Below are 23,272 nucleotides of genomic sequence, written 5' to 3'. Positions count from 1 at the left end.
AAAGGCTGGCTTTCTCCTATCCTGTCTTTCTTCCCTCTTCGATTTCGGGACGATAAGACCCTGGCATTTACACGTCCCTCTATCAAACCTCTTTAAAAAACTCCTGACTCCTGTATTTTGACAATTTATAGGTCCTAAAATTATCAACCTAAGAAAGTTATACTATAGACAAGTAAAGTCTACTAAAGTAAGTGTAATAATCAAATGATAGAGCTTAAGAAGAATTGAATTGAATTTGAAGATAGTAAAAAGCTAAAAAGGATTTATTTCTTAATTTGTTCGGAGACTTAAATTAAAAAGTAACTGGATTTAGACCTTCTAAAATACTCTAAATCAAGTCTAATCTATCGTTTATTCTACAATAAATTTTACGTTTAATCGACATTAAGGTGTTAGACTTAGATGTCCAATTTACGATTGTTTGATTGAGATTAAGGTGTTAGATCTGTCTTAATTTATTTTATTTATTGTTCCTCTTTCTTAATTTATTTTCTCTTTCCCTAATTTATGGACATTTTAGGTAATTTATTCGAATAAATGAATAAAAATAAAAGTAATAAAACTGATCTATGTATTTTACGGAGGGTAGGTACTTTGGTCTTTGGTGGTGTATACGCTCATTATTATTATTATTATTATTATTATTATCCAAGAACTGAAAAGTTCAGTCAGAAAATTTCCACCCTGGCCGGGATTTGAACCAAGCACCTCCAGGTTGAGAGTCAGTGCTCTTGACCACTCGGCCATAGAGGTGAGTTTGGGCCGAAAATTTGGGGGCAACAGAATGGAATATGGGCGTTTGAGTTGAGACTGTGAGGAGACAAATCCGAAGTTTACCATTGAAAGATTGGTGAAATTTAGGGTTTTAAATTAATAAGCCAGCCTAGTTAGCTTAGTTGGTAGCGCGTCTGCCTTGTAAGCGCTAGGCCGCGGGTTCGATTCCCGCCCGGGGCGGATTTTATCCTGATGGGATAATGTTCGTTCTCGGAACGGCTGGCTTTCCCCTATCCTGTCTTCCTTCTCTCTTCGATTTCAGGACGATAAGACCATAGCAGTTACAGTTCCCTCTGTCAAACCTCTTAAAAAAAAAAAAAATTAAATTAATAATTTTCATCCCGGTAGTTTCTCAGAACAAAACAAAGGTTGTTGTGATAGGAAGAACTAGTGTCTTCCAAGTTTTCTTCCAGGGCCGCATTCAGGGTAGGAGCTTCCTAGCAACAAACTGAGCGGCGATATAACGCTAGCGTCTCGTATCGACGTTAAGCGTCTCTGGAGCGACGTGGTAGCGTCATAGTAGGTGAGGAGCGGCAGGGTCGCTACTTTCAGGCCCGAGTTGACGCTCTCCTTGACGATGGTACACGTTTGCCCTTGCCTGAAGGGGACACAAAATTCCAATAATAATACAAATTCAAATTATTATTATTTAAAGAGGTTTGATAGACCCCACTTGAGTTGTCGACCCCACTTAAGTGGGAAAAGACTAAGCAAAAGAAGAAGAAGGAGAAGAAGGAGAATATGAATATGAATATGAAAATTTCTGCTTTATTTTATTAAATTTTATAAATACAATGCATACATCCCCTAAGCTAATCCTAACTTCTATGGAGATGGATTTTTCTCCTTCATCTAGGTTATGGTTTACAATTACTATTCATATCAGGTAAATAACTACATAGGTATATCTATGTATTTTCAGATTTTTTGTTTTTTTAAGCTATTCGGCACCCAACCTCTAAAGATTTACAATATAATTCTCAATATAATTACCTCATACAGCCTAAACTGATTTCTAGTAAAACATAATTTACAATGTGTGAATAGGTAGGTACCTAGTTATATTCATTCCTAGAAGGAGGAGAAGAAGAAGAAGGAGGAGAAGAAGGAGGAGAAGAAGGAGGAGAAGAAGGAGAAGAAGAAGAAGAAGAAGGAGAAGAAGAAGGAGAAGAGGAGGAGAAGAAGAAGAAGGAGAAGAAGAAGAAGGAGAAGAAGAAGAAGAAGAAGAAGAAGAAGAAGAAGAAGAAGAAGAAGAAGGAGGAGGTTTGATAGACGGAATTGTAACTGCTAAGCTCTTATTGTTTCGAAAGTGAAGAGATTGGGAAGCCAGGACAGGGGCGAGCCGTTCCGAGAACAAACATTATCCGTTTAGGATAAAATCCACCCCGGGCGGGAATCGAACCCTGGCGGTTTTCAGCTATACCGACTATACGGTTAGAAATATTGTAAAAGTTAGGGTAGAAGAACACCCAAATAAGGATCATTCAGTAGGATAAGGAAAGTTGTGTGATGTTCACACCATATTTTTATAACTTCGTTTTTAATTGCTAAGGTTAATATACTGACGAAACTTTTACCCTTCATTCGGGGACAAGCTACCCGAATTATGTCCCTATTAGTCTAAAATGAAGATTAAAATCTGATATAAGATTCGAACCCGGGTCTACTTACTCGGTACACAGACGTCGTTTACCGCGGAACTCGCGGGCTACTATCAGATTCTGCAGTCCGGAATACAGAACGCCCCTCACCCACTCATCTACATGAGACATTTTGTTTATGTTATGGGTTTGAATGAGGGCCCTGTTCCCTGAAAATGGACATAATACCATAATAGTAATCATTATTTATTTTATTTATATTTATTAGAGTGTGCCAACATACTTAAACTTAAAGTTTATTACCCTTCATTCGGGGACAAGCTACCCGAATTATGTCCCTATTAGTCTAAAATGAAGATTAAAATCTGATATAAGATTCGAACCCGGGTATACTTACTCGGTACACAGACGTCGTTTACCGCGGAACTCGCGGGCTACTATCAGATTTTGCAGTCCGGAATACAGAACGCCCCTCACCCACTCATCTACATGAGACATCTTGTTTATGTTATGGGTTTGAATGAGGGCCCTGTTCCCTAAAAATGGACATAAAACAATCATTATTTTGAAGACTAGGGGAATGTCTGTCTGGCAAGGGACATTAAACAGAGAACAGAAGCTAGCTGTAGAGCACGATTTTAAAAATGTTGTACCAAATACATAAGACCTTGTCTAGACTGCGGGAGTAAAAGGACTTTGTAGTCTCATTCTGGCAGTATTAACAAGGTATATTCTATTCAAAATTAAATGGGTATAAGCTGAACCCATCCTTTAGGGCTGTTTGCCCCTACGCTTAAAGCTCGGAGTGGAATTTTTGTGTACGACTTTTCAGTCTTAGGCGAATTCACATCTAGACTGCAACTTGTAGTATACGGCAGTTTTCATGTTGCGGGCTACATAGTCTTATGGGCCGGTTCACACTTGAACTTGAAGTTTAAGTGTGAACAGGCCCATAAGAGTAGCCCTCAACATGAAAACTGCCGTATACTACAAGTTGCAGTCTAGATGTGAAATCACACCTTAGGCAGTCTAAGTAAGTAGAGAAGGTGAGTGCGAAAAAGAAAGAAAAATCTGGCGTGAACATCACACGACTTGTCAATAGATCAGTTCTGAAAAAAATCGTTGACAAAAGGGAGTATCGAACCCGTAACTTCTTTACTGTAAGTCAGAAAATTTACACCATTGGATATGGCGCGAAAAATCACATAGATTAAAAAAATTCATATGTGACTATTTATTACCTACTAGCAGGGCCTTATTTAGAGAGGGGGGCGTGTGGGGGGGGGACCGGTCCTCCCCCCTGGAACTTATTTTTTCTCCTTTATCATAGACCAGAATCCGAAAATTTGGAACCCCCCCCCCCTTAACAAAATCTAAAGGGAATTGAGGAGCTGGGTACAAAAAGGGAAATAAATGAAAATCATCAAACTGAGATAATTAACTTCAAAGTTTTCAATTTTTCATCAAAATCCTTGAAAAGTACATACGTTTACAAAAAACGCTGTAACTCATCGAAAAAAAAAGTTATCACTGCAGTTCAAACGCTGGAAGATAGAGCGCACCACGTTCTATTCAAAAACCTTTTTACGCAAAAAGGGCAAAAAAATCCACATTTCCCTTTTTGCACCCAGCTCCTCAATTTAGCTCGAAAATTTACTGAACCAAATTTTTCTCCTCTCATCCAGATGGTGAAGACGCTTCTGCAAACGGAATGCAAGTGTCACGGAGTGTCCGGTAGTTGTACGATGAAAACTTGCTGGCGAACTCTGCCACCTTTCAAAGTGATTGGGGATGCGTTGATGAAGAAATACTGGAAGGCCAGAGGTAAGATGTCTTCAAGAGATTTACCTTAAGCTGAGTCCACCTGCCCATACATTGTCGACGCCGTCGATTGATGTAGTCCAGTGGTTCTCAAACTGTGCTCCGCGAAGAAATAGTCCCTCAGCCAGACTAGGTCCCCTAGCTAGACGCTGATCTACTCTCTGTTTATAGTCCCTCAGCCAGACTAGGTCCCCTAGCTAAACGCTGATCTACTCTCTGTTTATAGTCCCTCAGCCAGACTAGGTCCCCTAGCTAGACGCTGAAATACTCTCTGTTTATAGTCCCTCAGCCAGACTAGGTCCCCTAGCTAGACGCTGATCTACTCTCTGTTTATAGTCCCTCAGCCAGACTAAGTCCCTCAGTCAGACTATAGAGTTTTTTACTACAACGCTACATATCTATATTTACAAAAACAATACATATTGCATAAGTAACAAGGTTAAACGTAAATCACAAAGATAAAGATGATCTCTCTCTCTCTCCCTCCCTACTTCTCTCTTTCTTAATCTTTCTCTCACTCTCTCCTTCTCTTTCTTTCTACACCTCTTTTCGTATCATATCGTCCTCTCCTTCTCTCATCTTCATACTTTCCTTATATTAACCTTCACATTGTCTTTATTCCTTATCATCTCATTTCTCTTGCGTTATTTCCTTTTCGTTTTCTTTCATCTTCTTTTTCCCCTCTTTTATTCTCTTACTCTTCTCCAATTATCTCTTTCTCCTCTTCTCTTACCTTAATTATCTTCTCCATTATCTCTTTCTCCTCTTCTCTTACCGTAATTATCTTCTTCTTCTTCTTTTTCTTCTCCTGCCCATAAGACTATGTAGCCCTCAACATGAAAACTGCCGTATACTACAAGTTGCAGTCTAGATGTGAAATCCGCCTTAGGCAGTCTAAGTAAGTAGTTTCACGTTACCTTTATTTATAGCGGCCCAGTCCGTGTTGTCATCCAGAAGTCTGTTTGCATACAGGGTGTTCATCAGTTGATCTCTCACGCCTGAAATGAAAAAGAAAAAAAAGAACAATCTTGACAGTGCCATCCTGTATATTCTTCAATAGAGGATATGAATTTCAGGATTTGGGTAAAAAATTATTCCCAAGTAGTTATAGGTCGAAATAGGTCGATTCCTAAGTGAAAGAGTTGTGAAAAATCCAAATCTGTAGTTAAAACAGGGAGAATTTGTTTTTAAAAGTTGTAAAATTCAACTTGAAATTTTCGAAGGTTTTGAGGGGAATAGAACCATCAAAACCTTCAAAAAATTAGGTACTTTTCATTGATATTGGAGATCGATAAAATCAAAGGTTGGTTGTGTTCTGACCGCTTTTTGGTGGTTTTCAGTATAATTCAATAGGATAAAGAAAGTCGTGTGATGTTCACACCAGAATGTTTATATCCATCTAATTTTATTTTATTCGACATTACAGTCGGACATCTTAAGATCAGACTCCCCATCCGTGGCACAAGCTCTGCTTATACGGATGGGTATACCATTTATAAAAAAAAATGTATGTTCTGAGTTTTTTATCGATCAAAAATAAATGGAAACTTGTTAATAATAATAAACTAAAATGAAGAGTCGCGGAGGTTTTTTTTAAAAAAAAAAAAAAGGAAAATTTTTAAAAAAAAAAAAAAAAAAAAAAAAAAAGATACCGGTATACATACTTACTATACAAATGTCTGAGGTTCTTCTGGTGCAAGTAGTCGGAAAGGTTGCCCAGGGCGGGATTCGAACCCAACCTGTCTTCAAACCCAATACCCCAGTCGTTCAGTATCCTAGAGCTCGCTATATGGTCACTGTAGCGCGATAGATTGGATTTGATATCTCGGATTATCTCTTTGGAGGTGTTTAGCATGGAGTTTTCAAAGAGGGGTCTTTCCGGGGTAGATAGCATGGTGACGATGTTACCCATTGGTAGAACACATCTGAGGAAGCAAAATAAAAAAGAAAATTCTTCCTCGTCTTCTTCTCTCATCTTCTTCTCCTCTCTTCCTCGTTTTCTTCTCTCATCTTCTTCTCCTCTCTTTCTCGTCTTCTTCTCTCATCTTCTTCTCTTCTCTTCCTCGTCTTCTTCTCTCATCTTCTTCTCCTCTCTTCCTCGTCTTCTTCTCTCATCTTCTTCTCCTCTCTTCCTCGTTTTCTTCTCTCATCTTCTTCTCCTCTCTTTCTCGTCTTCTTCTCTCATCTTCTTCTCTTCTCCTCCTCATCTTCTTCTCTTCTCTTCCTCGTCTTCTTCTCTCATCTTCTTCTCCTCTCTTTCTCGTCTTCTTCTCTCATCTTCTTCTCTTCTCCTCCTCATCTTCTTCTCTTCTCTTCCTCGTCTTCTTCTCTCATCTTCTTCTCTTCTCTTCCTCGTCTTCTTCTCTCATCTTCTCGTTCCTGGTCTCGTCTATCTTACTCGAATAGAATTGGAACAGGGGCGCGGCTGGCTTTCTCCTATCCTGTCTTCCTTCTCTCTTCGATTTCGGGACGATAAGACCGTAGCAGTTACAGTTCCCTCTGTCAAACCTTGGAAAAAAAATAATAATAATAAAGGAGGAAATTGTCAAATTCAATGTCAAAATCAATCCATAATGGTTCCATCATGGGACGGGTCGATGTACGAAGCCTCTCCACCAATTTCTATCTCTGTATCTCGGCTCCCTCTCGATGTCGTTCCAATTTCCTTGTTTTCTTTAAATACATCAGCTCTGATGACATCACCATATCGGGGAGAGGGGAGAGTAATTTTCCACCAAAAATTGGCCGCCGTAGGCGGCTCGGGATTATTTATCCTTCCAAGTAAGTATTCCGGAAATGTAATAGAAAGTCTACCAGTGCTTTCGATAGTTTCGGATGACAAGGCATGGCAGCTATTCGTTTCCCCAAGGGTGTTAGATTCTCCTCTTAATCAAAGACACCCATTAGTTTCTATTCTATTCTGTAATTAATCCAATTCGAATCACCACCACGTCGAAGGAAAATGATTACTTCATTCTGAAATAAATACTTAATTTTGAAATAAAAACCATCGGCAGGTCACTCGGAAAACCATCTCCAGGGACCTCCTCTTCGCGAGTTTTTATTGATCTATTCTATTTTATTCTATTCTACTCACTTGTATATCACGCTTTCTACCAGTGCTTTCGATAGTTTCGGATGACAGGGCATGGCAGCTATTCGTTTCCCCAGGGGTGTCAGATTTTCCTCTTGATCGAAGACGCCCATCAGTTTGAGCTCTGTGGCGGCGCTGGTTATGCTGGCTGGATCGGGAGGCTCGGGCAGTTGAGACAGAAAGGAGGAGCATCTTTCGGTGCTGTACAGCTGGACAAAGAGAGAGGGGGGGGGAATAAAGAAGAAATCAATAAAAAGTACTCACACAGTAAGATAGGTACCTATAACAAAAAACAACTATTCTTTACTCTGGGACAGTAGTATTCCAGTGGTGATGAACTGAATATGGCCCCTATGTCTGGGGAACATGTGTTGTAGTCTGACGTGATAACCTACTGATTCTCCCACCTGAAATAATTAGATATAATCAAATCATAAATTTATTAGTTTTGGTCTCTGTAGGTTTCTATCTTGGGCTGTTTTTGGAACAACTTCTTTCTCGCTCAAATCTATCCACCTCTTCTTTGATCTTCTTTTACTTTTTTTCCTATCACTGTCATTTCTCTCACGACTTTCTCCACATATCCCTCCTCTTTTGTTTCCACATACCAAACCTTTGCAGTCCTCTTTCTTGTACCTTCTTCGGCAACTTTCACTGTTCCTCTGATTTCGACAACTTTCACTGTTCCTCTGATTTCGACAACTTTCACTGTTCCTCTGATTTCGGCAACTTTCACTGTTCCTCTGATTTCTACAACTTTCACTGTTCCTCTGATCTTGGCATTTCGGATCTTATCTCTTCTGGTAAAAAAAACGGCGTTAAATTACTTTTTTAAACTTACCATTTCGTTTCTCTCCGAGGCTACCCGTTTCGCCAGTGATATACAGCCCGTTAGCTTAACAGCCCTGTTAAGCCAATACAAATTAAATGTACTTAACTGACTGTTAGCTTAACAGGAGTTCTAATGACTGAATAAATATTGGTGAAATCCAAAATCAGTCTGCTATAATATCGACTAGATATTTCTGACTTCTTGAGAAGTCGGGGGAAAAAAAGATAAGAAATCTATATCTTACCTTACATGTGAGCAGAATCTGTTCAAGAGGTTTTCGGAATATCTCCGGTAAACTATATTCCGCCATTCTGCGGTATCTGAAATTACAAATAATAATAATAATAATATAGGATTATAGAGAATAAAATATATATAGGTAGGTCAATCTCAATCTCGTGTATTTGATGGGATAATATCTACGTTACACAATAATGCATGGTTGATTTTTTTTTTTCTTTTTCTTTTTTTTTCCAAGTTGTACTAAAATGATTTTAGGATAAAGTAAGAAAAACATGCTAGTAAAAACCATTTGAAAATCAAGTGCAAATCTTTTCTGTCGACCGTGGGAATCAAACCAAGGACCTTCTACAAGGGCTTACCGCCGGCCTCGAGATATCCACTGGTACATGGTACGACACAGACCACACGAGTCTCACTTACCTATCCTCGCTGTAGAGATGAAAGGACTCGCCGGGTTTGGTTCGGCCGGCGCGACCCGCTCTCTGGTTTACCGAGGCTCGGGATATCCACTGATTGTCTAGCGAGACTAGGTCATCTTTAGAGTTGTACCTGAAAATCGGGAACATATTTTTTAATTATTTTCTACAAGTTCGGCCATGCCTTTCTACAAGTTCGGCCATGCCTCGGGATATATGTTGGCCAAATGGCCACAATAAAATTGTAGTCATGAATTTTTTTCAAGTAAGGTGACTACATATAGGACCCCAAATTACCTCGTTTCCTTATGACAGCCCGTGTCCACAACATACGCCACATCGTCAATGGTAATACTCGTTTCGGCCACGTTTGTGGACAGCACCACCTTGCGCATACCCGGGGGCGGGTGCCCAAATATGGCCCCCTGTACCTCCGTGTCCAGTTTGGAGTGGGCCATGGTCACTAGGAGGCCGGGAATGGCCGACAGGACCCGAGAGACTTGAATGATGTCCTGCCACCCGGGGAGGAAACACAAGATGGCTCCTGGAAAGGAGGGGCAGGGAAAATGAGTGGAATAAAAAAAGGTCTTAAAGAAAATCGTAGTAATGAAACAACTGCTACATTAGACTCCTGTGGTCTGTGTCGTAGTATGCCTCTCATCAGATGGGCGAGAAGAGACACAATACTTCCCATTTAGGTTAAAAAAAAGGATAGACCATAGTTGATGATAAAAAAAAGATGGCAGTCAACCCAAGTTTTAGGTTCGCTCAGTCCGATTGCTGTCCAGATAAGGTATTTTTTTTTTTTTCATCTCCTTCGTCTTCTTCTTTTCTTATTTAAGAGTTTTGATACAGGGAACTGTACCTGCTAAAGTCCTATCGTCCCCAAATCGAAGAGAGAAGGAAGACAGGATAGGAGAAAGCCAGCCGTTCCGAGAACGAACCTTATCTGTTTAGGGATAAAGTTCGTTCCGGACGGTAACCGAACCCGTGACTTAGGCACTTACAAGGCAGACGCGCTATCCTTGAAGCTAACCAGACTAGAAACACACGACCACCATTTCACGTGAAGTGCTGGTAAATTCTACCTAATGAAAATACTATATTTCCAAAACATAAAACAACCATGTATGAAAAAACACCAATGTATACATATTTGAAAATACACAATGTGATACCAAAAGAATACTCAACACTACCAATAGAATTATATAAAATAAAGATAAAAAAATGGTTGAGTGATATGGTGTTATACAGTTATGAAGATATATATAGATAAATGTTACTACATCATCATAAAATGTTATACCTATATATTGTTATCATTATTACTATTGTTTTTATTAATATTTGACGTTGTACTTATACATGTTAATGTAAAATCATGTACAATAAAAAAATATATATCTTATCTTACCTTCAGGTTTATTAACATGTATCCAACGTATAAGGTTAGAAATGATCTGAGTGTTTGTAGTCGGTTCTTTGCTAGATATCAGATTTTGCATGTCCTCCTCCTTGCTACAGAGATTCCACAGCTTACAGTTTGCCAACTGAAAAATAATACAAAGAGATTAATGTCCGGGGCCACAAAGTTAAACTCGGTTTAAGTTTAACTATTTGGATTAAGCCAATCTGATTGTTTGTTTAAAGAAGTTTGATAAAGAGAACTTGTTAATTATGCAGAAGTCACGTCCGTGGAAAAGAAAAGCTCCTTTTCGTTTTTAACCTAACCCTATAATAACACTAATCACTGCTCTAATTGTGAAAACTCCTTCTTGCGTTTAACACTTTAACTGCCGAGCCATTACACCAATACCATAAGCCAGTGCCAACGGCGATATAGTCGGTTCTTTGCTAGATATCAGATTTTGGTCGCGCTCAGTACGATTTAGCGCACCATTATACTCACCGATATGTATAGTTGTGCAACATTATACTCACCAATATAGATAGTTGCGAAACATTTATTTTCTCTTACCTTCACTTAACTCTTCCTTATCCGCTCTTCTCTCATCTTCTTCTCCTCTCTTCCTCGTCTTCTTCTCTCATCTTCTTCTCCTCTCTTCCTCCTCTTCTTCTCTCATCTTCTTCTCCTCTCTTCCTCGTCTTCTTCTCTCATCTTCTTCTCCTCTCTTCCTCGTCTTCTTCTCTCATCTTCTTCTCTTCTCTTCCTCGTCTTCTTCTCTCGGAATAGAGAGAGAGATAAAAAAATCATCTTTGTAACAGAGATACTAAAAGCAGAAAAGATTTATGATTAAAAATGGGCGAAAAGATTATGAATTGGATTACATATTATTATCATTATTATTACTAGATATTATTATTATTATTATTATTATTATTATTATTATCATTATCATTATTATTACTAGATATTATTATTATTATTATTATTATTATTATTATTAGTAATCGAAGGAGAGGAAACCTAAAAATCGCGTCTAGGCCAGCGGTTCTCAAAGTGGGAGATCTGATGGAACCCCCGATTCTCCGGTGAGGCCCAAAATGGATATTCTGTGACTGGAGTGTCAGCCTGGTTCGCTTGGAAGGTATCGCATCTGTCTTGTAAGCGCTAGGCCGAGGGTTCGATTCCCACCCGGGGCAAATTTTATCCTGAACAGATAATGTACGTTCTCGGAACGGTTGGCTTTCTCCTATCCTGTCTTCCTTTTCTCTTCGATTTCGGGACGATAAGATCTTAGCTGTTACCTACAGTTCCCTCTATCAAATCTTTCGGACTTACCGCCCTATGTATGAACCCCTCGACAAATTCTTGGATATGGCCCTACAAATTCTTGGATATGGCCCTACAAATTCTTGGATATGGCCCTGATTTATTCCACCTATTTTCCTGAGTTGACCCTCTATTTCTTTCCTTTGGTTTCAGGGATGGATGGCTGTGATCTGATGTGTTGTGGGCGTGGCTATAACACGCATCAAATAAGCCGCGCCTGGCAGTGTAGATGTAAATTCAATTGGTGCTGCTCTGTGCAATGTGATACTTGCGCAGAGAGTGTTGAGGTGTATACTTGTAAATAGAGTTAAGCAACGGTGCGCGTGGTTAGTATCTGGATGGGTGACCTGAGCATCAAATAAGCCGCGCCTGGCAGTGTAGATGTAAATTCAATTGGTGCTGCTCTGTGCAATGTGATACTTGCGCAGAGAGTGTTGAGGTGTATACTTGTAAATAGGGACTTGAGTTAAGCAACGGTGCGTGTGGTTAGTATCTGGATGGGTGACCTGAGCATCAAATAAGCCGCGCCTGGCAGTGCAGATGTAAATTCAGTTGGTGCTGCTCTGTGCAATGTGATACTTGCACAGAGAGTGTTGAAGTGTATACTTGTAAATAGGGACTTGAGTTAAGCAACGTTGCGCGTGGATGGGTGACCACTACCTATTCTAAAAGGAATATCTGTACTCTGTGTATACGTTTTGTAAATTTACCAATGTGAATAAAAATAAATACATTCCAAACTGTATCTAAATCACCAATTTTCTTCTTCTTCTTCTTTTTCTTAACCTTTTCCCCAGCATCAAATAAGCCGCGCCTGGCAGTGTAGATGTAAATTCAATTGGTGCTGCTCTGTGCAATGTGATACTTGCGCAGAGAGTGTTGAAGTATATACTTGTAAATAGGGACTTGAGTTAAGCAACGTTGCGTGTGGTTAGTATCTGGATGGGTGACATCAAATAAGCCGCGCCTGGCAGTGTAGATGTAAATTCAATTGGTGCTGCTCTGTGCAATGTGATACTTGCGCAGAGAGTGTTGAGGTGTATACTTGTAAATAGGGACTTGAGTTAAGCAACGTTGCGTGTGGTTAGTATCTGGATGGGTGACCTGAGCATCAAATAAGCCGCGCCTGGCAGTGTAGATGTAAATTCAATTGGTGCTGCTCTGTGCAATGTGATACTTGTGCAGAGAGTGTTGAAGTGTATACTTGCAAATAGAAAATAGAGACTTGAGTTAAGCAACGTTGCGCGTGGATGGGTGACTACTACCTATTCTAAAAGGAATACCTGTACTCTGTGTATACGTTTTGTAAATTTACCATTGTGTATAAAAACAAATACATTCCAACTGTATCTAAACCACCAATCTTCTTCTTCTTCTTCTTTTTCTTTTTCTTAACCTTTTCCCGAACTGTAACTGCTAAGGTCTTATCGTCCCGAAAGCGAAGAGAGAAGGAAGACAGGATAGGAGAAAGCCAGCCGTTCCGAGAACGAATCATTTCTGTTCAGGATATAGTTCGCCCCGAGCGGGAATCGAACCCGCGTTAATCGAAACACGATTTTTTGCTGGATCTGGTAACCTTTTTGTTAAAAGACCTTACCTCTGGTCAGCTACGACTATATGATATTTCTTGTTCTCGTTACGTAAGGCCACGATACATTCGTTTTCATTGAGATCTGGCTTGATTCGAACTGCCTCCGCCTGGAATATTCAATCAAGAAAATTTACATTAGGAATTAGGGAAACAAAGGGAAGGTAACCACTAGGCGAGGTTAACGCCGGAGGCGTTCTCTACCACCTAACCCTTAGAGCTCCACTATTACGTGGTCAAATTTTCAAATAAATGAGGATAATATTCCATGCCTCGGCTGGGAATGAACCCACGACCTCTTGTTCACCAGGCGAGCGTCTTGATTACTATGCCACCGAGACAGAATCAACCTCTGTGGTGTAGTGGTTAGCAAAACGGACTCTGGATCTGGAGGTTGGTGGTTCGAGTCTAAGTCAATTCGTAAAAATCCTAATGTATTAAGCCGGGAAACGAGATTTGTGACAAAAAATATGAGTCAATCGCATGTATCTACCATTCTTGGTAGCGCCTTGGTAGCGGCAGGGTCGCTACTTCACTTACCGGATATAGCAAGGTAGCGGTTCCTCTTCTAAACAGTAACAAACTGAGGGGCGATATAACACTAGCTACTCGTATCGACGTTAAGCGTCTCTGTAGCGACCTAGTAGCGGCAGGGTCGCTACTTATTAACTTACCGGATATAGCAAGGTAGCGGTTCCTCTTCTAAACAGTAACAAACTGAGGGGCGATATAACACTAGCTATTCGTATTGACGTTAAGCATCTTTGTAGTGACCTAGTAGCGGCAGGGTCGCTACTTAACTTACCGGATATAGGAAGGTAGCGGTTCCTCTTCTAAACAGCAACAAACTGAGCGGCGATATAACACTAGCGTCTCGAATCGACGTTAAGCGTCTCTGTAGCGACCTAGTAGCGGCAGGGTCGCTAATTATTAACTTACCGGATATAGCAAGGTAGCGGTTCCTCTTCTAAACAATAACAAACTGAGGGGCGATATAACACTAGCGTCTCGTATCGACGTTAAGCATCTTTGTAGCGACGTGGTAGCGGCAGGGTCGCTACTTATTAACTTACCGGATATAGCAAGCTAGCGGTTCCTCTTCTAAACAGCAACAAACTGAGCGGCGATATAACGCTAGCGTCTCGTATCGACGTTAAGCGTCTCTGGAGCGACGTGGTAGCGTCATAGTAGGTGAGGAGCGGCAGGGTCGCTACTTTCAGGCCCGAGTTGACGCTCTCCTTGACGATGGTACACGTTTGCCCTTGCCTGAAGGGGACACAAAATTCCAATAATAATACAAATTCAAATTATTATTATTTAAAGAGGTTTGATAGACCCCACTTGAGTTGTCGACCCCACTTAAGTGGGAAAAGACTAAGCAAAAGAAGAAGAAGGAGAAGAAGGATTGATTCCGTGACTGGCTGTTGCGGGGCCCACTCAGCCTCGTGAGGAAAATGAGTAGCTATGACATATAAATGCCCATAGCGACCGGCGCCAGCATGGTAGGTAAACATTGGATTTTAGGATTATTGAGATATTGGGATAATCCTACAATGCTGCAGTGAGCACCAAAGTTGTGATATAATAACACAAAGAAACTGCATTTACATTACATTACTCTATTTTCAGTGGATTACTCATGGTGGATTTCACAAACCTTCTTTCCATCCTCAAACAGCCCGTTAGCTTAACAGCCCTGTTAAGCCAATACAAATTAAATGTACTTAACTGACTGTTAGCTTAACAGGAGTTCTAATGACTGAATAAATATTGGTGAAATCCAAAATCAGTCAATAATAATAGAGCCACCTGTTCGAAAAATAATAATAATAATAATAATAATAATAATAATAATAATAATAATAATAATAATAATAAGAAGAAGAAGAAAAAGAAAAAGAAGAAGGAAAAAAAATGGGTTAATTATGAGCAAGTATGTCACAAAAGATCTAAACAAGTCGCAGTGACAAAGGGCGTTTATTAAAGCCGATGGCCCTACAATCCCTACATACACCAATACCAAGTATGAATGTGATTGTAAAAAAAAGGCACAGTGTAATTGCTGTGTATGTGAATGACACCCCGCCCTTTATTCCTTTCCTTACTCATCTATCAACAAATAATTAGTTGTATATAATAATTCGTATATATATTTTTATTATTATTATTATTATTATTAAACAAGGTTTTATTTTCTCATTTGTAGACTTTACCCATAAAATACACGAGACCTTGTTTAGACTGCGGGAGTAATGGGACTTTTTAGTCTTATTCGGGCAGTATAAACAAGGTTGTATTCTATTCTAGTCTAATTCTATTCTTACCTGTGTACTCTTACCGCATCCCGGTTCTCCCTTGATGATGGTGATTTGGTTGCCCGATACACTGTCCACAATATCCTGCCTGTAGGAAGAAGAAACAAATCGTCGCTTAGAAAGTAATGTTTCCACCTATTTCACGATTTTGAAAATTTGGACCTATTGCAATACTTTCTCATTACCTTGTATAGTACCTATAGGTTTCCTATATGTACATAACGGTACTAGAAAGTAAAAAAGCAAGCCGTACAAGCAAACAATATAAATAGAGAAAATAAACGGCTAACAGTTTTTTTAACAGGTTTGGGAATAAGGAAACTTGCATTAAAAAAAAAAAAACTTGTTTCGTGAAACACGTTTTACCAGTGTACATCGCGGCCTAGGTAAGTACCTATAATCTTCGATCGGCAGTTTCTTCCTGACACCGCTGGACAGCGTGCGGTTCGCTTTCTCCATCAACACCTGCGCTTGTTGCGCTAATTGCTGGTTGCGTCTCTCTTCTACGCGTGCGTTAACCGGATTAGAGAAGCGCTCAATTTGACGCATGAAGTCCTCGTCTACGGGAATTGGTGTGCTTTCGAGCGCTGAAATTGTCAGAAATTAGAATAGAACAGGATAATATAAAATAGAAGATAAGTCAGCTCCCATGGCGTAGTGGTCACTGCGCTCGCCTTGCACGCGGGAGACCTGGCTTCGATTGCCGGCGGGGTCAAGAAATTTGTATCATGCAAATGGTTGATACCGTGACTGGCTGTTGCGGAGCCCACTCAGCCTCGTGAGGAAAATGAGTCCAAATGATTGATACCGTGACTGGCTGTTGCGGGGCCCACTCAGCCTCGTGAGGAAAATGAGTAGCTATGTAATATAATGCGCATAGCGACCGGTGCCAGCATGGTAGGTAAACATTGGATTTTAGGATTATTGAGATATTGGAAAAATCCTACAATGCTGCAGTGAGCACCAAAGTTGTGACATAATAACACAAAGAAACTGCATTTACATTTACATAAAATAGAAGATAGTAGATAGTGGAAGTAAATTCTGAAAACGGGATACCATGTCAAGTACTAAATAATACTAAAATAAGAAGAGAATAAGTCTTCACTCAACTAAATAAGTAAAGTGAAGACTTATTCTCTTATTTAAGTGATAAATCAGAAGTGGTAGGATAGAATAGAATAGATTCGAAAAGCGCTCTATTTGACGCATGAAATACTCGCCTACGGGAACGGGCGTACTTTCGAGCGCTGAAAGAAAAATATAGTGTATGAAACACATTAATAAGAATAGAATAGAATATACCTTGTTTATCCTGCCAGAATGAGACTGAAAAGTCCCTTTACTCCCGCAGTCTAAACAAGGTCTTGTATATTTCATAGGTAAAGTTTACAGATAAGTTTATAAACCTTGCTTAACTTAAAAAAAAGGTTAGTTTGGCTGGGGGAGTTTGAACAAGGGGTAGAACAGCCTGAAATTCCCCTTTTAAAGAAATAGCAGTGAAGGACATCCACAAAGGTTGAGTGCGAAGGGCATCCACGCCTTTTTTTTTTTTAATCACCCTGTATGTCTTCTTGTATACTCGTATATAGAATAGAATGTACCTACCTTGTTTAACGTGCCCAAATAGGACTCAGTAGAAATTCAAAAGAAAAGACCTTGCCTAACTTGGAAAAAAGGATTACCATGTTTTCTGTTTCAATACATAGTGACTATAGAGTGTAGGTAGTTTACCTTTTGTTTCTTCAGCCAGTTTTTCAGCTTCCCTCAGCTCTCGATCTTTATCCTCGAATGATGAGATCAATGGAAGGATATCCTGCCGACAGATAGTTGCGCAACATTTTACTCACCGAAAGATAGTTGCGCTCGACCGGATGCGTAAAGCCGGGTATGTGCAACACGGGCGCACTCGCGTAGTAGCGGTGAAACATTTCTGCGTTCATTGTCGCGCTCATAACGATCAAGCGCAGATCGGGTCTTTCCGTCAGGAGTCGTTTGGTGAGCAGGAGGAGAAGATCGGTGGAAATGTCGCGTTCGTGAGCCTCGTCTAGGATGATGTGTGATACCGAGTCTAAACCTGAAGAATAGATGAAAAAAAAAAGAGGTTTGACAGAGGAAACCGTAACTCCTAAGGTCTTATCGTCCCGAAATCGAAGAGAGAAGGGAGACAGGACAGAAGAAAGTAAGCCGTTCTGAGAACGTTATCAGTTCAGAATAAAATCTACCTCGGTCAGGAATCGAATTCACGGCATAGCGCTTATAAGGCAGCCGTGCTACTAACCAAGCTGGATATCCTGAAATTAGTAATGATTCGATTATTTCCTATATTTTATCCTAAAAGGAAAATTAATGTAATCAGATGAAAACACGTTTTGGGGTAAGTAGAGCCTAAATCCAAAGTTTCAGCCATTGGTCTGTAAACAAAATATCTCGAGAACGGTAAGAGCTAGAGACTTGAAATTCGGTATGCAGATCTCATTTAATTTTATGCTTTAAAACAGATATATTACCAAAAGCAGCAGCCGAAGGCCGCAATATATTTATTCTTTACAAGTATAACATAGCTAGCTTTGCCAGCGGCCGGAGGCCGATCAGATAAACATATAGGAAATTATGGGCATGAACAAATAACACTTACATTTGCCCCGTTGCAAAATTACCAAAAATCACATCATAGGTACCCATAACTTCAACTTTTATACGAAATACCCAACCAAACCGGGGATTGAGCTCTACTAACGGTGATGCGTTAGAATTTTTTTTACTTACGTTTTCATATTGCCCAGCCACTTCATGCAAGCCATCCAGAGTAGAGTAAGCTTCGTGCAGATCTCCAATAGTGTCGATAGGCGCTAGGGGAGCTGTGTCTTTCCCTGGGGAGGCAGATGTTTTCCTGTCTTCCCTGGACAGGACCGGTTTGCCCCGGCTGTTCACGAGTCTTTGTTCCTGGAAACAAAAAGTAATTAATAAAAATATTAATAAATAAAATAAAAATAAAGTTTTAGGGAACTGTAAATACTGAGAACTTACCGTACTGAAATCGAAGAGAAAGGCACAGGATATCAGAAAGCCAAATGTCCTTGTAGGCAACGTAATTTAAATGAGAGTGGTCCCAGCCAGCCTAGTTAGCTTGGTTGGTAATGCGTCTGCCTTGTGAGCCGCGGGTTCGATTCCCGCCCCGGGCGGATTTTTCCTGAAGAGATTAGGTTCGTTCTCGGAACGGCTGGCTTTCCTCCTATCCTGTCTTCCTCCTCTCTCGATTTCGGGACGATAAGAAACTAGCAGTTAGAGTTCTCTCTATCAAACCTGCGTTGACGCTAAAGTAGGGGAAGTGGAATGAAAAACACGCGTCGGGTTCGCATCGCACCCACGTCGGAATGAAAAACAGACCTCAAACTGGCCATAGAATCTTCTTCTTCTTTCCGGTGTTCAGACGGTGTTCAATCAGCCCTAGGGTGATCGTGGTAACGTGGTCGGACTGACATTTGGTTTTGACTTTAGGCGGGGTTTTTAATATTTCTCTACTAACAAAAAAGAGAGAGAGAGAGAGAGAGAGAGAGAGAGAGAGAGAGAGAGAGAGAGTTTCCACTAGGTACAAATGACTAAATGACACGATTTTTTTCCGAGCGACAGGCGGGAACGGACGTTTTTACTCACATGCAGTTCACTCAACATTAGCTTGGCCACTATATCCCCGGCATCTGCCTTGGTTTGACCCACAGCGCGTATCTCTACGTTCATTGGCTCCTTGAGGCGCACCACACAGGACCAATGAGAGTCTTGCGGCTTTTTCTTCTTCTTTTTGCCGCCCGGGGCGGCCGTGGTGGTGCCTGGTGCAGCACATCGGCTGAAATAATAATAAATAAATAAAAAATCGGGGTTTAATTAGGAAGAGCTTAGAAGTGGAATGTCCAAGTATTTTTAATAAGAGTGTTCATCTCACACTACACACGACACGATTTTTTCCTTGTAGACAATGCAATTTAAATGAAAGTGTGTTACACCCCTAGTAACTGAAATATTCCAACCCCATTAAAATCCGGACTGCCCAACCCAAAAATAGTAGGTATTAGGAATGAAGAAGTCAGATTTTTACATTTTCGTACTTTCTTCTTTTGTTGATTTTAAAATTTTATTTTTGCAGATGCTAACACTAGGCTGACTGTTCGGTAGCTCAATAGTTAGAAGTTAGAATTTAGAAATGTTAACGAGTAAAATTGACATAAAGGAACACAGAAAATGAGAGAGCAGATTGATACGTACGTTGTCGCTGGTTTTTGAGAGAAGAGAGTGAGCGGGGCGCTTGGTTAGGAGATGGTGGCCGAGCCTATTCTGTTCGGCTGGGCTCGGGTTTCTTTGTATCTATCACGGAGTTTGGATCGTTGTGGATACTCTCAATAGTCTAAATACTTAAATCGCGATACCGGCGCGGACACTGACAATTTCTAAACTCACCTAAAATGGTACTTGAGAGCAATATCCTTTCCCGACAGGGACTTGTACATCTGGACATAGTTGTGAAGATAGCCGCGAGCAGAGTTGCCAGGGTATATGCTCGCAATGTAGTTGTACACTGAAAGAGAAGAAATAATTATATATTTTTATAAACATATAAATAAATAGTCTGGCTGAGGGACTATAAAGTCTGGCTGAGGGACTATAAACAGAGAGTAGATCAGCGTCTAGCTAGGGGACTATAAACTTTAAAATAAAATAACTCTAATGTAGATTAAAGTTATTGTTATTTTTTTTTTTTTGTTTGTTAGGGATTGATTGGGTACCCTTGTGAATTAATATAAAAGTAAAAAAAAAAATTAAATAATAAATAAAATGTTGAATAAATAAAGAATATCTCTAATCTCTACTTACCTCTCTCCACATCATCAGGCTTATATCTTCCTATGAGATGTTCACCAATGTCAGTTTCTTTCATCACAAGAGCTACATCTCCTGCAAACAAAATAATAGAATAGAATAGAATATATCTCATTTATAGTGCTAGGATGAGACTGAAAGGTCCCTTTACCCCCACAGTCTAAATAAGGTAGTACAGTCATAGAATACAGTAAAAGAGAACAGAGTACCTTATGCCATAAAAAATAAGAATATGAAAAGAAAACACTTGATATAAGAAAAAAAAAAGTAAATAATTTATTTAATAATTGTTGTTATTATTATGATCTAATGGCTATTTTATTACTTGAGTTTAGACATGAAAATCATCAGTAAAAATTCAATTTTTCTACCTTCACTCAGTTTCACTTTAGCGTGTGGTTCTGCATTAGTGGTAACATCTTCTTGATGTTTCGTGGAAAAACTGTGACGTAACGTAAAGCTGACAGTACATGGGATAGGATTGAGATGATATAATTGTTGACAAGAGAGCAAATAAGAGTTTGATGTCTTCAGAAGATGTGGTGTACCTGAAATGAACAAGTAAAATATGAAATATTATCACATTTTTCAAAATACAAGTTTAAAATAAGGATAAAAATAAATAGACAATGAAGGACTACTTGCTTTGGTAATTATGCAGAAGTCACGTCCGTGGAAAAGAAAAGCTCCTTTTTGTATTTAACCTAACCCTATAATAACACTAATCACTGCTCTAACTGTGATAACTCCTTCTTGCGTTTAACCTAACCCTATCTATAGTAACACTGGTCACTGCTTGTTTGTGCCAGTTCCTTTGGTAGCAACCTTCCACGGACGTGAATTCCGCACAAGTACCCTTGCTTTGATTGAGGCCTGTTGATTTGTATACCTAGGCTTAACAGGGGCTAAAAAGAACGTTGGTGAAACCCACCTTAAGGCTCTTAGTGGTAAAGGTTTTCCCCTTGATTCAGCAGCAAGCTACACTTCCACACATCAATACCACCCAGCCTGCGTGGGACCGGGAAAAGACAGCAGCATAATACGATTGTCCAGATGGTCACCCATCCGGATATCAACCACGCCCAATGTTACTTAACTTCAGTGATCTATCAAGAACTAGTACTTTAGATAAGCAAGCTTTATAAACAGGACAAATTATTAGTGAAAAGATAAGGTACTTACATGAGATTGTACTTTTAAAGTCCTTTGTGAAAGTCCTATGTAAGCTCCAACTTCTATGTAAGTTCAGGTACCTTCTACATATCAGGGACGTCATTTTTAGTTGCTAGTTACCTTTTAAAGTAACTAAATTAATTAAATTAAAAAGAAATCACCGAAAAAAGAACACCACACATTGCACACATTCACACATATTTTGAATTTTTGATAAGACCGAAATTTGAATTTTACCGCCTCAAGGTTTGTTTACTTTCAAGGAGGTAAATGAAGAAAGTACTCGGCTGTTTCTTATCGAAAAAGTGAAGCTAATTTGGCGGCCATCTTTTTTCACGGAGGTCGACTAGTGAAAGATAAACGTGAAAAAATCTCTAAAGTGAGGCAGAAAACAAAATACAGGAAAGGAAGACTGTAGGACCTACAGTGTAGGTAGATTCTAGTTAGATAGGTACCTATTTTAGTACATTTTAAATTCAAATGTGGATCAGTCGGTAGACAGGACAGATTTTCTTTCTTTTGAATTTACTTCTAGAAATCTAGATAGTTATAACCGCTAGGCCGCGAAGTTTGTGGTTTTTCGGGTGGTAGGTATTCCCGAAATTTTCGGGACTTTATTATGTTGTAGGTAAGAAGGATTGATAGAGTCACAGAGTGAAATGTAACTGGTAAGGTCTATCGTCCCGAAATCAAAGAGAGAAGGAAGACAGGATAGGAGAAAGCCAGTCGTTCCGAGAAAGCGGAGAAAGAATATTGTCTGTTTAGGGTAAAGGCCGCCCTGGGTGGGATTGGAACCCGTGACCTAGCGTTTACAAGATAGGCGTGCTATTTTCCAAGCTATCTAGGCTGGCTAAGGCTAATGGACGTTTTTATTTTATTGCTTCCGTATGTATCCCTAGAAAGGTATAGCCTGTTTATTTAGGTGTTTTTTTTTTTTTTTTTTTTTTTTTTTTTTTAGGTAGATATAATGTTAACTCACTCATTAAAAAAGAGCGATTTTTTTTTTGGGGTTTTTTTTTTTTTTTTTTTTTTTTTTTTTTAGGTAGATATAATGTTAACTCACTCATTAAAAAAGAGCGATTTTTTGCGACCAAGTAGTTATAAGATGCAGAATGTGAAATAGATATTTTTCAAGTTTCAAAACATCATTTTTATTATTTAAAAAAAAAAAAAAAAATAGAATTAGGTATCACGAAAACAAACTACCTAGGTGTGAGTAAAATTTACTCACGTCTATCCTTCTAGGGTTAAATTTTCAAATCAATGAAGGATTCATTTTGGATAAAGTGTACGCCTTGTGGCCTTGTAAGCACTAGGGCGTGCGTTCGATTCCCGCTCGGGGCGAACTCTATCCTAAATAGATAAGGTTCGTTCTCGGAACGTCTGGCTTTCTCCCATCCTATTCTCCTCTCTTCGGAAAGATTTATAAATATCTAAAATCTTGAGTAATTTTTGTGGAACATTATCGTTGTACAGGAATGCTTCCTGCTCTCTCAGCGAGTGTCCTCGACCTCCCATGGCCAAGCTCTGCCACGCTCCGCCCGTCTTAGGCTAGCCACTCACTATCGGGTAGACCTGACAGGTACACCTTGATCCACCTGATCAGGTACCTATATCTGACACCCGATGAGCACACACACTACCAGGTAGACCTGATCAGGTATATCGTGTTCGTATTTACCCTTTGTTCTTAATTACCCCGGTTGACCCTACCTGTCGTCAGGTCTACCTGATAATGAGTTGCAGGCCAAAGATATTTGAAAGCCTGAGAACTGATCAGGTGTATCTGATAGAACCGCCACA

General features: G+C 39.7%; 2 protein-coding genes and 1 long non-coding RNA gene across 3 annotated transcripts; 1 reads left to right on the top strand and 2 right to left on the bottom strand.

The window, feature by feature from the left end:
- Nucleotides 1-1,161: 1,161 nt before the first annotated feature.
- LOC103507191 (ATP-dependent RNA helicase DHX30-like) lies at nucleotides 1,162-21,663 on the bottom strand. Its single transcript, XM_026822118.1, has 16 exons — nucleotides 21,479-21,663; nucleotides 20,668-20,844; nucleotides 20,291-20,371; nucleotides 19,877-19,994; nucleotides 19,067-19,268; nucleotides 18,187-18,367; nucleotides 17,272-17,498; nucleotides 10,199-10,334; nucleotides 9,079-9,325; nucleotides 8,786-8,914; nucleotides 8,367-8,442; nucleotides 7,294-7,499; nucleotides 5,865-6,121; nucleotides 5,114-5,194; nucleotides 2,446-2,584; nucleotides 1,162-1,372 (listed from the first exon to the last, which is right to left on the bottom strand). The coding sequence occupies exons 1-16, from the start codon at nucleotides 21,570-21,572 to the stop codon at nucleotides 1,162-1,164; spliced, it is 2,562 nt and encodes an 853-aa protein (XP_026677919.1). The 5' UTR covers nucleotides 21,573-21,663.
- Nucleotides 3,994-4,288, top strand: LOC113466579 (protein Wnt-2-like). Its single transcript, XM_026822123.1, has one exon. It carries the CDS (start codon nucleotides 4,061-4,063, stop codon nucleotides 4,226-4,228), a length of 168 nt encoding a protein of 55 aa, XP_026677924.1. The 5' UTR covers nucleotides 3,994-4,060; the 3' UTR covers nucleotides 4,229-4,288.
- LOC113466580 lies at nucleotides 13,146-14,380 on the bottom strand. The gene is made up of 2 exons (XR_003390937.1): nucleotides 14,180-14,380; nucleotides 13,146-13,216 (listed from the first exon to the last, which is right to left on the bottom strand). It is a non-coding gene; the product is annotated as an uncharacterized LOC113466580 (long non-coding RNA).
- Nucleotides 21,664-23,272: the final 1,609 nt, after the last annotated feature.

The sequence above is a fragment of the Diaphorina citri genome, unplaced genomic scaffold, assembly GCF_000475195.1.
Source record: "Diaphorina citri unplaced genomic scaffold, Diaci psyllid genome assembly version 1.1 scaffold295, whole genome shotgun sequence".
Lineage (NCBI taxonomy): Eukaryota > Metazoa > Arthropoda > Insecta > Hemiptera > Psyllidae > Diaphorina > Diaphorina citri.
This window is presented reverse-complemented; position numbering and strand designations above follow the sequence as displayed.

What these genes read in the sequence shown, in the direction of transcription:
- LOC113466579 (XM_026822123.1), top strand. Translation starts at nt 4,061, where the DNA reads ATGGTGAAGACGCTTCTGCAAACGGAATGCAAGTGTCACGGAGTGTCC.
- LOC103507191 (XM_026822118.1), bottom strand. Translation starts at nt 21,572, where the DNA reads ATGACGTCCCTGATATGTAGAAGGTACCTGAACTTACATAGAAGTTGG. An exon ending in GCTCTCAAGTACCATTTTAG is followed by an intron (nt 19,269 to 19,876) that starts GTGAGTTTAGAA and finishes TTATTATTTCAG; the next exon opens with CCGATGTGCTGCACCAGGCA. An exon ending in AACTGCATGTGAGTAAAAAC is followed by an intron (nt 18,368 to 19,066) that starts GTCCGTTCCCGC and finishes TTTTGTTTCCAG; the next exon opens with GAACAAAGACTCGTGAACAG.